Source organism: Lithobates pipiens, unplaced genomic scaffold, assembly GCF_037356315.1.
Source record: "Lithobates pipiens isolate NorthernLeopardFrog02 unplaced genomic scaffold, aLitPip1_a1.2 Scaffold_27, whole genome shotgun sequence".
NCBI classification, from domain to species: Eukaryota; Metazoa; Chordata; class Amphibia; order Anura; family Ranidae; genus Lithobates; species Lithobates pipiens.
Window position 1 is genome coordinate 209,277,987 of NW_027507788.1, and position 16,294 is coordinate 209,294,280.

The 16,294-nt window shown below is 46.4% G+C and overlaps 1 protein-coding gene across 3 annotated transcripts in view; it reads right to left on the bottom strand.

Annotated features, from left to right (window-relative positions):
- EI24 (EI24 autophagy associated transmembrane protein) overlaps positions 1 to 15,064 on the bottom strand; it is a 56,032-nt gene extending 40,968 nt beyond the window's left edge. The window contains exons 1-3 of one of the 3 annotated variants that reach the window (XM_077458185.1): positions 14,919 to 15,064; positions 6,120 to 6,274; positions 872 to 1,017 (exon numbers count right to left, since the gene is read on the bottom strand). In XM_077458185.1, coding sequence (XP_077314311.1) covers positions 872 to 1,017; positions 6,120 to 6,161 — 188 coding nt within the window. In that variant the 5' untranslated portion in view covers positions 6,162 to 6,274; positions 14,919 to 15,064. Of the gene's footprint in view, positions 1 to 871; positions 1,018 to 6,119; positions 6,275 to 14,813; positions 14,838 to 14,870; positions 14,894 to 14,918 lie in introns of those variants that run through there. The other 2 variants (XM_077458187.1, XM_077458186.1) reach the window with 2 other exon arrangements.
- Between the last annotated feature and the right edge of the window lie 1,230 nt (positions 15,065 to 16,294).

Genomic DNA, 16,294 nt, shown 5'->3' on the forward strand with positions numbered 1-16,294 from the left:
GTGTGTTTTGTGTATCTCTTCCAGATCTTTGCAGTAATCCAGTGTGAGACTTCCCCTTTAATAAAGACCGCTCACTGCTGCTCTCCTCCTTGTGCGGGGTGACTGGTCTTGTCTCCGCCCCCTTCTGTAGGTTTTCTGCAGGCAACCTGTAGTGGGTGGAACCTGCCGAGTCCCTCCTACACCTCTTCACTCTGCACAGCACAGTGTTTAGGTCATCACTATTTTTTTTACTAGGTATTATCTTGGTTTGCAAAGACATTAGGTGCACACACATAAAGTGAATTTATATTCTTTACGGCTATGGAGAAATATATTTAATGATTTTTTTTAATTTCTTTTTTTGTCAAGTCTGGGAATGACTTGACTACTCACCGCTCAGACCCCTGCATGGTGGGATCTCACCCGGATGGGCATCCCTGGAATAGGGGAGATGGAGAATGGGAAATTGTGGTCTTTCTTGTTTTTGTCCTTTGCTGTACAAAGCATTTAATTGCTGGTCCTGAAACTTTAATTTTTGAAATGGAAACTGTTTTCTATTGTTTACTTTATTTTGAATGTTTTATACATTCAAAATAAATAACTAAAAATTTACAAAAAAAAAGAAAAAAGATTTTTGTTTAACCAAAAATAAAAACCAAATAACCCAAAATTTACAAAAAAAAAAGAAAGAAAAAAAGAAAAAGAATTTTTTTTTGTTTGGCCAGAGTTCAGCTTTAAGTTATAATAAACTGCAAGAGAGATAGCCTAGTTTTGGCACCCACGAATGCAGAAACGAAGTACGGCATGTACTGAGAGAGATTCTAGGAAGTTGTCCTGGATATAAATTGTTTATTTTGGAGAGCAGTTCAAACTGCAGATCAGAAGTACTCACTTCTCCGGCTTCTTCTCCTCGCTCTGAGCCCTCCGCTGGGCCAGGGCACTACTTGCCCGTCTCTTTCTCTGCTCCTCTCTTCTCTGCTGGATCCGGGCATCGAGCTTAGAGATCGTACAAATTCCCCAAATGGAATCTTTAATACCCTGCACAATATAAAAAAAACGCCTTTCATTATTAATGTCAATCGCCATTAAGCACAGCCCTTGCATTTAAAAGATGGAGCAGATGGAAAGACGGCATATAAGAAAACTGAATATTAAACATTTAAAAGTAGTATTAGACCCATAGTAGAATAGTGCTCTTTACACTTTAGTTTTGGACAGAGCAGAGAAGGATTAGAACACCTGACAGGTTTTTAATAGCTGTCTGTGTCCCCCGGTAAGGTGATTCGCCCTATTTGTCATGTTTATCGTTATGAAAAGAAAAATAAAAAATCCCTAATTTTGGGATCAGAACAGGAAGAGAGGGGAAATGTTCCAATGGGGACCCTCAAGAGATTCCCCCAATTTGCAGGAATTTCCTCTTACTTCCTGTTTTGGCTACAGGACAGGAAGTGACAGTAAATCTAACCAATGGGACACAGATGGCAAAAAAAATAAAAAATAAACCACAACTGACGGGTTATTTTCACAATAAAAGTTTTATTTTACGAATGCAAAAAATCTCAACGATATTAACATTTTATAAATTGTATCACGGGTATAATAAAAACTATGAATAAACATTGGTAGGTATGATCGCGCCCAAATAATGTTCTGAGTTATAAGTCTTGTTATCACGTGTAGTCAAATACCGTATGTATCGGCATATAACATGCATAGGTGTATATACCGTCTTTATCGTCGTATAACACGCACCCTTTTTCCCTTAAAAGCGGTGCGTGTTATACGCCGATCCCCCGCAATTCTGAGCCTCTGGGCGGCTTTCAGCCATTCTCGGCAGCCAAAAGCTGCTGAGAACGGCCAAAAGCAGCCGAGCAGAGCCGAATGCGGCCGGAGGCTGCCGAGAACTACAGAGCGCCGCCGAGAAACACAGGACATCCGGCTCTGTATCTTGGCGGCAGCATCTAAGAAAAAAAAAAAAAAAACTGACAAGGCTGCAATGGTGGACAAGGCTGCATATGACACTGACATGTCAGCAATGGTGGACAAGGCTGCAGATGGACAATGATAAGGCTGCATTGATGACGTTTTTTTTTTTTCCTTAAAACTTCCCTACTAAAAGTTTTTTTTCCTTAAAATTCCCTCCTAAACTTGGGGTGCGTGTTATACGCCAATAAATACGGTAACACGCACCTTCATTTTAGGAGGGAAGTTTCAGGAAATAAACCTCAAATTTGAAATAAAGAACTTTGAAGCAAAATAAGAGTCAGTGCCCATCAATGCAGCCTCACCATTGCCCATCTGCAGCCTCATAATTGCCCATCAGTGCAGCTTGATCAATGCCCATCTGCAGCCTCACCCTCAGATTACTGCTGCCTCGGAGGGGACAGGGAGAAGGGCGGGACGAGCGCCGTCAGATTACATACAGTGTGAATCTCCTGTTTACTCGCCCGCCTCCTGGACCGGCTTCTATGATAGCCAGAACACTGGTCCAATGCTGGCCCAGGAGACGGGACTTCCTATTATAGAGGCCGCTGAATAAACAGGGGGTTCTCGCTGTATGTAATCTGACGGCGCTCATCCCGCTCCCCTCCTAGGCAGCCCAAATTGCAGTATCGGTGTATAACACACACACACCATTTGCATCCAATTTTCAGGGTGAAAAGGTGCGTGTTATACGCCAATAAATACAGTATATCATATAGAAAAAGAAAAACAGAAATTACATTGGTTAGGCAAATAAAATAACATATGTGATGTTGTTTTAGCTAAAGTTTGAATAATTTATTTATGGACCAGGATTTTTTTTTTTTTATATTACTCCAGGAAAAGGGTATAATATTACTATTTGATTCCTATTCCTGGGGTGACATTGCAAATCCGGACAAAGCCCTCACCTATGTATAAAAGTTGTTTGGTGGATTTATTAGATATTTATATTTCCTATCAGATTCTTGTAGGGTTTCCGGCAGTGTGAACATGTCCCAAGGTCTACACCTTTTGTGGAATTGTGTTGTATTTTCCTTTTTTTTTTTTATTATGGCAATTGTTTCTTCCATTTGGTAAATGGTGTTGATTTTAAGTAGCCAGTCTTTTTTACTGAAGGTGTGTTTCTCATTTTCCAGGATAACAGTATTAATACCTTGGCAGCATTTTTAGAAGGTGGCATGACAGAGTTCTTATATTTTTTTTTTATAGGAAAAAAGTGATTTACATGTAAAAAAAAGACAACATGTTGTATCCAGAGTGAGTTGTGTGTCCAACTGACGGGTTATAATCCTCCTTATCCAAAATGAGAAAAAAAATAAGTTTTGCCTATAGGTTTACTTTAAGGGCCCTTTCACACCGAGGGCGTTTTGCAGGCGCTATAGCGTTAGAAATAGCGCCTGCAATCCGCCCTCAAACTGCTGCACCATTCACACTGGAGCGGTGAGCTGGCAGGGCGTTACAGGAAAAGTCCTGCCAGCAGCTTCTTTGGAGCAGTGTTGTTTACCGCTCCTCCACCGCTGCTTGAAATCAATGGGGCAGCGCTGCATTACCGCCGGCAAAACGCAGCGTATTGCGGGTGGTTTTAACCCTTTCTCGGCCGCTAGCAGGGGGTAAAAGTGCCCCGCTAGAGGCTGAAATGCGATGCAAATCCGACGGTAAAACACCGCTAAAAATAGCGCAGTGTGAACGGGCTCTTACTCAAATAGTAGAAAAAAAAACACATACTTTCTGTTACTGTGCCCTTAAAGTGGTTCTAAAGCCTTAAAGTGGATATAAACAAATTTTTTTTTTTTTTTTGATGTCATAATGTAGAGAATAAGGTTTCCTATCATTTGAGCCCAGTCTTGCCACACACAGAGTTACTCCATCTCTGAGCAATCCTCTTTTATTGTTCAGTGACAAAGTCCTGAAAATTTTGTCAAAACCTGTCACCTCCCCTTGCTGTGAGTGACAGGTTATTTACATATCTCATGCACTAGCCCGAGACAGGCACATCCTGTGTAAAAAGTCAAAATTTTGCAAAAATAAATATGTGAAAAGTGTGGGGGGGGGCATTTGTATGGCGCCCCCCTGAGTCAATACTTTGTAGAACCGCCTTTCACTGTAATTACAGCTGCCAGTCTTTTTGGGGATGTCTCCACCAGCTTTGCACATCTAGAGAGGGACATTTCTGCCCATTCTTCTTTGCAAAACAGCTCAAGCTCTGTCAGATTGGATGGAGAGCGTCTGTGAACAGCAAATTTCAAGTCCTGCCACAGATTCTCAATTGGATTTAGGTCTGAACTTTGACTGGGCCATTCTAACACATGAATATGCTTTGATCTAAACCATTCCATTGTAGCTCTGGCTGTATGTTTAGGGTCCTTGTCTTGCTGGAGGGTGAACCTCTGCCCTCAGTCTCAAGCAGGCTTGAGTTGCAGACTCAAAACAGGTTTTCTTCTAAGATTGCCCTGTATTTGGCTCCATCCATCTTCCCATCAACTCTGACCAGCTTCCCTGTCCCTGCTGAAGAAAAGCATCCCCACAACATGATGTTGCCACCACCGTGTTTCACAGTGGGTATGGTGCGTTCAGGGTGATGTGCAGTGTTAGTTTTTTGCCACACATAGCGTTTTGCATTTAGGGCCAAAAAGTAAAAAAAAAAGTTCAAAAGTGTCCCCCACATGGCTTCTCGCAAACTACAAACAGGACTTCTTGTGTCTTTCTTTCACCAATGTCTTTCTTCTTGTCACTCTTCCATAAAGGGGCAGATTTGTGGAGAGACGACTAATAGTTGTCCTGTGGACAGATTCTCCCCCCTGAGCTGTGGATCTCTGCAGCTCCTCCAGAGTTACCATGGGCCTCTTGGCTGCTTCTCTGATGAATGCTCTCCTTGCCCGGCCGGTCAGTTTAGGTGGACGGCCATGTCTTGGTAGGGTTGCAGTTGTGCCATACTCTTTCCGTTTTCGGATGATGGATTGAACAGAGCTCCGTGAGATGTTCAAAGCTTGGGAGATTTTTTTTTTTATATAACCTAACCCTGCTTTATACTTCTCCACAACTTTATTCCTGAACTGTCTGGTGTGTTCCTTGGCCTTCATGATGCCGTTTTTTCACTAGGGTCCTCCAACAAACCTCTGAGGGCTTCACAAAAAAAGCTGTATTTATACGGAGATTAAATTACACACAGGTGGACTCTATTTACTAAGTCTGGGCGCCAAACAGTTTCCCTCAATGCTGCCTCCCAAGCTCCAGCTGACATCTGGAAAATCAGATTTGATACAGACAAACCATCAGGATCTTTTCCAATAACATTTAGCAGCAGCCCTGAGGAAGGGGGGGGGGGGGAGTCCTCTGTCCCTCAAAATGCGTTGGCTTTATTTCTATCATCTGTATTCTCTCAAATAAAGCGTTTTTATATTCACATCTATTGTACATTGGGCGGTCCTATACACTCACCTCCTTCTATTTTCTAATTAGGTGACTTCTGAAGGCAATCGGTTCCACTAGATTAGGGATCCGCAATTAGCGGACTTCCAGCTGTTGTAAAACTACAAGTCCCATCATGCCACTGCCTCTGGGTGTCATGCTTGTGGCTGTCAGAGTCTTGCTATACCTCATGGGACTTGTAGTTCTGCAACAGCTGGAGGTCCGCTAATTGCATATCCCTGCACTAGATTTTAGTTAGGGGTATCAGAGCAAAGGGGGCTGAATACAAATGCACACAACACTTTTCAGATGATATTTATTTGTATAAGGTTTGGAAAACCATTTATCATTTTCCTTCCAATTCACAATTATGTGCCACTTTGTGTTGGTCTATCACATAAAATCCCAATAAAATACATTTACGTTTTTTGGTTGTAACATAACAAAATGTGGAAAATTTCAAGGGGTATGAATACTTTTTCAAGGCACTGTAGCTCTCTATCCATTGCCTGAAGATCACATGACAACCAAGTAAAAACTGTTTTATGGCAGTCTAGGGGTTAACAATTTCATTATCTCCTGGAGAATACCAGAGTGCCAAGACTGAACGAACAACAAGGCAATAGACTCCACCTAAAATCAGGAATATTCGCATCTGTCCATACGGGTGTAACTAGTTCATCCTATACGTATCAACAGCACACACAAATATCCACAATCAAAAGTCATGCAGATGTTTAGCGTACCCGGACGAGGTCCTGGAGAAAGATTTTCAAGCTGTCGGCCATTTTCCACCGATGTACCACATCTGTTGCTTGACTATCAGCTGAAGGGATAAAGGAAACCTAGAGGCCCACAAGAGATCATCATGGGGAGGGGGGAAGCTTGCACCCCCCTGGGCCTGGAGAAGAGAGAAAGGAAGAAGAAACATATTAGAGCATGAAGATCTGAGATCAGTTATTTACAGAAGTTCAAAACAAAAAGGAGACATGCCCCTAAAAAGACAGTATTCATCATTTAAAAGAAAAAAAAAAACAAAGCGGTTGTAAAGGCAGAAGATTTTTTCCCCTAAAGTATTCTATGCATTTCTGAATGCAGCCCCCCCCCCCCCCATACATACCCGAGCCTGATCTCGATCCAGCGATGTGCATTAGAGCAAAGGCTCTCTCTCTCCCTCTCTCCTCATTGCCTTAAAGGGGTTGTAAAGACAATTATTTTATTTTTTTAAATAACAAACATGTTATACTTACCTCCACTGTGCAGCTTGTTTTGCACAGAGTGGCCCCCGAACCTCATCTTCTGGGGTCACTCGGCGGCTGTCTCGGCTCCTCCCCACGAGCTCTTTCACACGGTGGTTAGTTCTTGTGGGCGCGCTTCCGTGATATGGCCATTGGCTATAGCCGCTCACTGTATCACTCGGCTCCACCCCACTGTGCACCGCGTCATTGGATGTGATTGACAGCAGTGCGAGTCAATGGCTGCGCTGCTTTCAATCCATCCACTCTAGCTAATCAATGGCCAGGCTGAGCGGCGAAGAGGACGTCGGGGGCGAGAGCAGCAGGTGAACGGGCTCAGGTAAGTAAAACAGGGGAGGGGGGGGGGGGCGGTATTGCTGGATGTTTTTTCACCTTTATGCATAGGATGCATTAAAGTGGAAGTAAACCCACTTTTTTAACTTTTACCTACAGGAAAGCCTATAATAAGGCTTACCTGTAGGTAAAAAAAATATCTCCTAAACCTGTACGGTTTAGGAGATATTCCCCTCGGTATGCGCCGCTGACTGCAGCGGCGCATGCGCACAAGGGGGTTCTCTCCGCGAAAATCCGGCAGCGCTTGTCCGGCCGGATTTAAATCTCCCGCGCGCATGCGCGGGAGTGACGATATCGCGGCTCCGGCCACTCACAGCGCCGGAGCCGCGATACCCGGAAGAGACGCCGAGGGAGCATGTCGGCTTCCTCGGCGTGGATCGGGCGAGATGTCGGGGCCTCGTTCCAAGGTAAGTATTTCATAATGAGCTAGTATGCGGTGCATACTAGCTCATTATGCCTTTTGCTTTGCAGGTTTTAAAAAAAAAAAAAAAAAAAAATGCGGGTTTACTACCGCTTTAAGGTGAAAAAAAAAACAAACATTTACAATCCCTTTAAAGCGGGAGTCCGCCGGGACTCCGCGTTTCTTTTTTTTTTTTTTAAGTCAGCAGCTACAAATACTGCAGCTGCTGACTTTTAAAATAGTGACACTTACCCGCCCAGCGCGCCCGCGATGTCGGCACCCGAAGCCGATCTCTAGATCGACACTCGAGTGCTGCCACCGCCATCTTGGGTATGGGAATCAGGAAATGGAGCCTTTCGGCTTCATTTCCCGGTTCCCTACTGCGCATGCACGAGCCGCGCTGCGCAATGAGGACGGTCCCTGCTGCCTCTGGGATCTGTGTGTTTCCCAGCAGGCAGCGGGGCACATGCGGAAGGGTGCGGGCACTTGCGGAAAGGGGCGTAATGTACGCCCCTTTCCGCAGAGAGCTAGCCCGGAAGTGGGTGCAGTTACCTGGATTATCCAGGTAACTGCACCCCCCTCCCCCCTGAAAGGTGCCAATTGTGGCGCCGGAGGGGGGGAGGAATCCGATGAGCGGAAGGTCCATTTTAGGGTGGACCTCCGCTTTAAGCCTCATACACACGATCGGATTGTTGGCCAACAAAACCGTGGACTTTTGTCTGAAGGGCGTTGGCCCAAACTTGTCTTGCATACACACGGCTATACAATTGTTGGCCAACAATTACGAACATAGTGACGTACTACGTGGTTTTTCAGCTCTTTAGCACCACCCCTTGGGTTTTGTGTTAGTAGAAGTTTGGCGAGTGTTGATTTGCATTTTTCTTTTCGCGCTTTCCAGTTTGTTTCTGAACGGTCGTAGTCAACCAGACATGTTGCGGAATCGGAGGAGATAACATGTTATTTATTATCGGCCTTGCAGTTATTGCTTTGACATTATTATTTTTTTGGTTGAATAATAATGATTTGATTTGTTATATTTTCTAAAATTTTGGATGCATAGAATGCACTTTTTGGTTAAGTTCTATCGGCAGATAGCATGTCTAATTTTATTTGTTTTCTTTTTTTTAATGCACAATAAAAAAAATTGTGTAGAATAATACTTAGCTGTGTGTTTTACTTCAAATGACAGTTTGGGAGTCGGCAGTTACATTTTAAAATATACAATGTAAAATTAATAAGGGACACCAACATAGTTGTAGCTTTGATCTTAAAAACTACGGGATAATGGTGTTGTGATAACTTGCCCAAATAATAATAATAATATAAAAAAAAAAATTATATACAATATATATATATATATGAAATTATTCTTGATATCACTAGTACTGGGTCATTTGCCTCCCACTGTGTGCCCCTTTGTTTACATGTGTTTAGTGCTGGGTCATTACTGTCCCACAGTCTGCCCCTTTGTTTATGGGTGCCGAGTACTTGGTCATTACCATCCCACAGTCTGCCTCTTTGTTTACATGTACTACTGGCAGGGTCATTCTCACCTTGCAGCCCGTTTGTTTTTTGTGAGCTACGGGGAGGGTAAGACCTGGCATGCCGCTCACTTACGAAAAAAATAAAAATAAAAAGGTGGTGGGCTGCAGGGCAAAAATGAATGGGCACATAGCACACAAAGAGGTGGACTGTGGAATGGAATCAACCCAGCCAGTAGCTCACATAAACAAAAAGGAGGGAACGACTTAGCCCGCAGTGCATGTAAACAAAGGGGCAGATTGCGAGACAGGAATTCCCTGGCCTGCAGCTCACTGGAATAAAGAGGATGGCTGCGGGGCAAGAATCATTGGCTGGCCACTAATGCAAACAAAGGCGAGTGGTGGGGTGGGAATAATCCATCTCACGAGTCATTGGAGGGTGGGAAATGAAACCATCATGTAGCACATATTAACAAAGAGGTGGACCGTGGGGCAGGAATGACCCAGGTCACGGCCCAATAGAATAAAGAGGAAGGCTATGGGGTGACAATTATTGGCTGGCCGCTAATTTAAACAAAGGGGTGAGCACTGGGGTGGAACTGACACATCTCACTGGAGTTATAAACTTGGAGGGGTTCAGGGCGGAAATTAAGGCGGCACGTAGCACATGTAAACAAAGAGGCGGAGTGGGCGGGAATGAAGGCGGCACGTAGCACATGTAAACAAAGAGGTGGACCGTGGGGCAGGAATGAAGGCGGCACGTAGCACATGTAAACAAAGAGGCTGAGTGGGCGGGAATGAAGGCGGCACGTAGCACATGTAAACAAAGAGGCGGAGTGGGCGGGAATAAAGGCAGATCGTAGCACATGTAAACAAAGAGGCGCAGTGGGCGGGAACGAAAGCAGATTGTAGCACATGTAAACAAAGAGGCGCAGTGAGCGGGAATGAAAGCAGATTGTAGCACATGTAAACAAAGAGGCAGAGTGGGCGGGAATGAAGGCGGATCGTAGCACATATAAACAAAGAGGTGGAGTAGGAGGGAATGAAGGCGGATCGTAGCACATGTAAACAAAGAGGCGGACCGTGGGGCAGGAATGAAGGCGGCACGTAGCACATGTAAACAAAGAGGAGGAATGGGACAGGAATGAAGGCGGATCGTAGCACATGTAAACAAAGAGGCGGAGTGGGCGGGAATGAAGGCGGCACGTAGCACATGTAAACAAAGAGGTGGACCGTGGGGCAGGAATGAAGGCGGCACGTAGCACGCGTAAACAAAGAGGCGGAGTGGGCGAGAATGAAGGTGGCACGTAGCACATGTAAACAAAGAGTCGGACCGTGGAGCAGGAATGAAGGCGGTTCATAGCACATGTAAACAAAGAGGCTGAGTGGGCGGGAATGAAGGCGGCGCGTATCACATGTAAACAAAGAGGCGGAGTGGGCGGGAATGAAGGCGGAACGTAGCACATGTAAAAAAAGAGGCGGACCGTCGGGCAGGAATGAAGGCGGCACGTAGCACACGTAAGCCAAGAGGCGGAGTGGGCGGGAATGAAGGTGGCACATAGCACATGTAAACAAAGAGTCGGACCGTGGGGCAGGAATGAAGGCGGATCATAGCACATGTAAACAAAGAGGCGGAGTGGGCAGGAATTAAGGCGGATCATAGCACATGTAAACAAAGAGGCAGAGTGGGCGGGAATGAAGGCGGCACGTAGCACATGTAAACAAAGAGGCGGACCGTGGGGCAGGAATGAAGGAGTCACGTAGCACATGTAAACAAAGAGGAGGAGTGGGATGGGAATGAAGGCGGATCGTAGCACATGTAAACAAAGAGGCAGAGTGGGCGGGAATGAAGGCGGATCGTAGCACATGTAAACAAAGAGGCGGAGTGGGCGGGAATGAAGGCGGCACATAGCACATGTAAACAATTAGGCGGAGTGGGCGGGAATGAAGGCGGCACGTAGCACATGTAAACAAAGAGGCGGACCGTGGAGCAGGAATGAAGGCGGCACGTAGCACATGTAAACAAAGAGGAGGAGTGGGCGGGAATGAAGGCGGATCGTAGCACATGTAAACAAAGAGGCGGAGTGGGCGGGAATGAAGGCGGCACGTAGCACATGTAAACAAAGAGGCGGAGTGGGCGGGAATGAAGGCGGCACGTAGCACATGTTACAAAGAGGCGGACCGTTGGGCAGGAATGAAGGCGGCACATAGCACATGTAAACAAAGAGGCGGACCGTGGGTCAGGAATGAAGGCGGCACGTAGCACATGTAAACAAAGAGGAGGAGTGGGACGGGAATAAAGGTGGATCGTAGCACATGTAAACAAAGAGTCGGACCGTGGAGCAGGAATGAAGGCGGATCGTAGCACATGTAAACAAAGAGGCTGAGTGGGCGGGAATGAAGGCAGCGCGTATCACATGTAAAAAAAAGAGGTGGATCCTGGGGCAGGAATGAAGGCGGCACGTAGCACACGTAAGCAAAGAGGCGGACCGTGGGGCAGGAATGAAGGAGTCACGTAGCACATGTAAACAAAGAGGAGGAGTGGGATGGGAATGAAGGCGGATCGTAGCACATGTAAACAAAGAGGCGGAGTGGGCGGGAATGAAGGCGGCACATAGCACATGTAAACAAAGAGGCGGACCGTGGAGCAGGAATGAAGGCGGCACGTAGCACATGTAAACAAAGAGGAGGAGTGGGCGGGAATGAAGGCGGATCGTAGCACATGTAAACAAAGAGGCGGAGTGGGCGGGAATGAAGGCGGCACGTAGCACATGTAAACAAAGAGGCGGAGTGGGCGGGAATGAAGGCGGCACGTAGCACATGTAAACAAAGAGGCGGACCGTTGGGCAGGAACGAAGGCGGCACATAGCACATGTAAACAAAGAGGCGGACCGTGGGTCAGGAATGAAGGCGGCACGTAGCACATGTAAACAAAGATGAGGAGTGGGACGGGAATGAAGGCGGATCGTAGCACATGTAAACAAAGAGTCGGACCGTGGAGCAGGAATGAAGGCGGATCGTAGCACATGTAAACAAAGAGGCTGAGTGGGCGGGAATGAAGGCAGCACGTAGCACATGTAAAAAAAAGAGGTGGATCCTGGGGCAGGAATGAAGGCGGCACGTAGCACACCTAAGCAAAGAGGCGGAGTGGGCGGGAATGAAGGTGGCACATAGCACATTTAAACAAAGAGTCGGACCGTGGGGCAGGAATGAAGGCGGATCATAGCACATGTAAACAAAGAGGCGGAGTGGGCAGGAATTAAGGCGGATCGTAGCACATGTAAACAAAGAGGCGGAGTGGGCAGGAATGAAGGCGGCACATAGCACACGTAAACAAAGAGGTGGAGTGGGCGGGAATGAAGGCAGATCGTAGTACATGTAAACAAAGAGGAGGAGTGGGCGGGAATGAAGGCGGATCGTAGCACATGTAAACAAAGAGGCGGAGTGGGCGGGAATGAAGGCGGCACGTAGCACATGTAAACAAAGAGGCGGAGTGGGCGGGAATGAAGGCGGCACGTAGCACATGTAAACAAAGAGGCGGAGTGGGCAGGAATTAAGGCGGATCATAGCACATGTAAACAAAGAGGCGGAGTGGGCGGGAATGAAGGCGGCACGTAGCACATGTAAACAAAGAGGCGGACCGTGGGGCAGGAATGAAGGAGTCACGTAGCACATGTAAACAAAGAGGAGGAGTGGGATGGGAATGAAGGCGGATCGTAGCACATGTAAACAAAGAGGCAGAGTGGGCGGTAATGAAGGCAGCACGTAGCACATGTAAAAAAAAGAGGTGGATCCTGGGGCAGGAATGAAGGCGGCACGTAGCACACCTAAGCAAAGAGGCGGAGTGGGCGGGAATGAAGGTGGCACATAGCACATTTAAACAAAGAGTCGGACCGTGGGGCAGGAATGAAGGCGGATCATAGCACATGTAAACAAAGAGGCGGAGTGGGCAGGAATTAAGGCGGATCGTAGCACATGTAAACAAAGAGGCGGAGTGGGCGGGAATGAAGGCGGCACATAGCACACGTAAACAAAGAGGTGGAGTGGGCGGGAATGAAGGCAGATCGTAGTACATGTAAACAAAGAGGAGGAGTGGGCGGGAATGAAGGCGGATCGTAGCACATGTAAACAAAGAGGCGGAGTGGGCGGGAATGAAGGCGGATCGTAGCACATGTAAACAAAGAGGCGGAGTGGGCGGGAATGAAGGCGGCACGTAGCACATGTAAACAAAGAGGCGGAGTGGGCGGGAATGAAGGCGGCACGTAGCACATGTAAACAAAGAGGCGGAGTGGGCAGGAATTAAGGCGGATCATAGCACATGTAAACAAAGAGGCGGAGTGGGCGGGAATGAAGGCGGCACGTAGCACATGTAAACAAAGAGGCGGACCGTGGGGCAGGAATGAAGGAGTCACGTAGCACATGTAAACAAAGAGGAGGAGTGGGATGGGAATGAAGGCGGATCGTAGCACATGTAAACAAAGAGGCAGAGTGGGCGGGAATGAAGGCGGATCGTAGCACATGTAAACAAAGAGGCGGACCGTGGGGCAGGAATGAAGGCGGATCATAGCACATGTAAACAAAGAGGCGGAGTGGGCAGGAATTAAGGCGGATCGTAGCACATGTAAACAAAGAGGCGGAGTGGGCAGGAATTAAGGCGGATCGTAGCACATGTAAACAAAGAGGCGGAGTGGGCAGGAATTAAGGTGGATCGTAGCACATGTAAACAAAGAGGCGCAGTGGGCGGGAATGAAGGCGGCACATAGCACACGTAAACAAAGAGGTGGAGTGGGCGGGAATGAAGGCAGATCGTAGTACATGTAAACAAAGAGGAGGAGTGGGCGGGAATGAAGGCGGATCGTAGCACATGTAAACAAAGAGGCGGAGTGGGCGGGAATGAAGGCGGCACGTAGCACATGTAAACAAAGAGGCGGAGTGGGCGGGAATGAAGGCGGCACGTAGCACATGTAAACAAAGAGGCGGACCGTGGGGCAGGAATGAAGGCGGCACGTAGCACATGTAAACAAAGAGGAGGAGTGGGCGGGAACGAAGGCGGCACGTAGCACACGTAAACAAAGAGGCAGAGTGGGCGGGAAGGTGGCACGTAGCACATGTAAACAAAAAGTCGGACCGTGGGGCAGGAATGAAGGCGGATCGTAGCACATGTAAACAAAGAGGCAGAGTGGGCGGGAATGACCTGGCCTGTAGCTTACATAAAGAGGAAGGAGTAAGTTGGCCTGCAGTGCATGTAAACAAAGAGGTGGACTGAGTGGGACGGGAAAGACTTGGCCCACAGCTCACTGGAATAAAAGAAAGAGGAAGGCTGGGGGGTGACAATGATCTGGCTGGCCGCCAAGACAGACACAGACAGTTTCATCCAAATAACAAAAAATACACAAGTGCACAACAAGGCCAATAATATAGAGCTTCCAGAGAATAAAAATAAAAAAACAAAGCTAATACGCACAACAAAAAACAGGGAGCCACTTTACACACATATATAATAATACGACAAACACACACACACTAATATATATATATATATATATATATATATATATATATATATATATATATATATATATATTTTTTTTATTACGCACACATATATATATTTATTAAAAATTAATAATAATAATAAATTACTATATATTATAATATGACCACACACACAGAGAAATACCACAACACTGGAAACAAACACAATAAAAAAGTAGAAAAAAAAACACATAATACAACAAGACCAACACAATGGCAGAAAAAAAATGTAAACACAAAATAACAAACACAATTAAAGACACACAAAAAAAAAACACCACAAAAGAAACCAGCCCATGACCCCCAACCACACATTGTTTACATATCACTTCCGGGGACAGTCAGTATATGTATATATATTTATATATATACACACACACATTATTATGGACAATCATTGGGGAGGCTGGGCCTCCCAGATCACCCAGGACGAACCTTCCCAGCCCGAAGGCTGCCCCCTCTACCCTTCCCCGGCCCGCAGCATTCGCCCACCAGGACAGCTGGAGGAAACCGAACACCATCAACACCAGCCGAGCTCACCTGCAGTAACCTCCGGCTCCAGTCCTAACACAACAGCCGGGCCCCGCCCGCACTGCGCATGTCCGAGAGCGCAGGGCATGCCGGGAGTTGGAGTCCTGGGGGGGCGCGCGCATGTCGGGGAACGAAGTCTGTGCGAGCGAGGAGGGGAATGGTCACAGTGAGCTCCTCCCACTTCGTTCTACCTCTGGAGGTGGCCTACTGGTGGGAAAGGAGGAGACGCTAAGCCCCGCCCCTCCACCTTTACCTCCTTAGGCTGCTGCTGACTCAAAGGGTGGAGATGTTAAGCCCCGCCCCCCCAGTTTTATCCCTGTGGTTTCCATGGTGACGGAGGGTTACCTATGGTGACGGAGGGTTACCTATGGTGACGGATATTCGTAGTTTCAGACGACATTTGTCGTTTTTTATTTCAAAATTCTAAAGCAATGTCAAGTCAACATTTTATGTACTACTGAAAGCAAAAACCTTTTTTTTTTGTTTTGTAAAACCACTCAGGACAGGTATTTTCTCTCACACTTGCTGTTTACAAGATTAAATTCCTTTAGTTTTTTGCTCGAAAATTACAAAGAACCCCAAACATTATAATTATTTTTAGCAGAGACCCCAGGGAATAAAATGGCGGTCGTTGCAAATTTTTATGTCACGCGGTATTTGCGCAGCGGTTTTTCACACGCAATTTTCTTTGGAGAAAATACACTTCAACCACTAAAGGACCAAAAGATTTTTCCCCCTTAAAGTGGAGGGCCACCCTGAAAACAAAAAAATATTAAAAATTACAAAAAAAAATCTAAAAAAAAAAAATGAAAACATTTTTTTTTTTTTACTTACCAGAAATGCCTGTTGCTAGGCACATAATCATAATCTTCCTCTTCCTCCTCTGCGGAGATCTTCTGTCTTCTCTCCTCGTCGCGGCGTCTTCTGGGTAATGGGAACTGTGTGTTGCAGAACACAGCACGTCCCATTCAGAAAGTGCTGCGGGACTCGCGCATGCGCAGTAGGAAACGGGCAGTGAAGCCATAAGGCTCCACTGCCTGTTTCCCTTAGAGGGAATGGCGGCGCCGAGAGCCGAGGGACGGGTCGGCTTTGGGCGGCCGACATCGCGGGTGCCCTGGACAGGTAAGTGTGTTTATTAAGTCAGCAGCTGCAGTGTTTGCAGCTGCTGACTTTTTTTTTTTTTTTAAACGGCCCTCCTCTTTAACCACTTACCTACCGGGCACTTACACCCCCTTCCTGCTCAGGACAATTTTCACCTTTCAGAGCTGTCACACATTGAATGACAATTGCGCGGTCATACAACACTGTACTCAGATGATATTTTTATAATTTTTTACACACAGATACAGCTTTCTTTTGGTTGTATTTAAAGGGGCTGTAAAGCT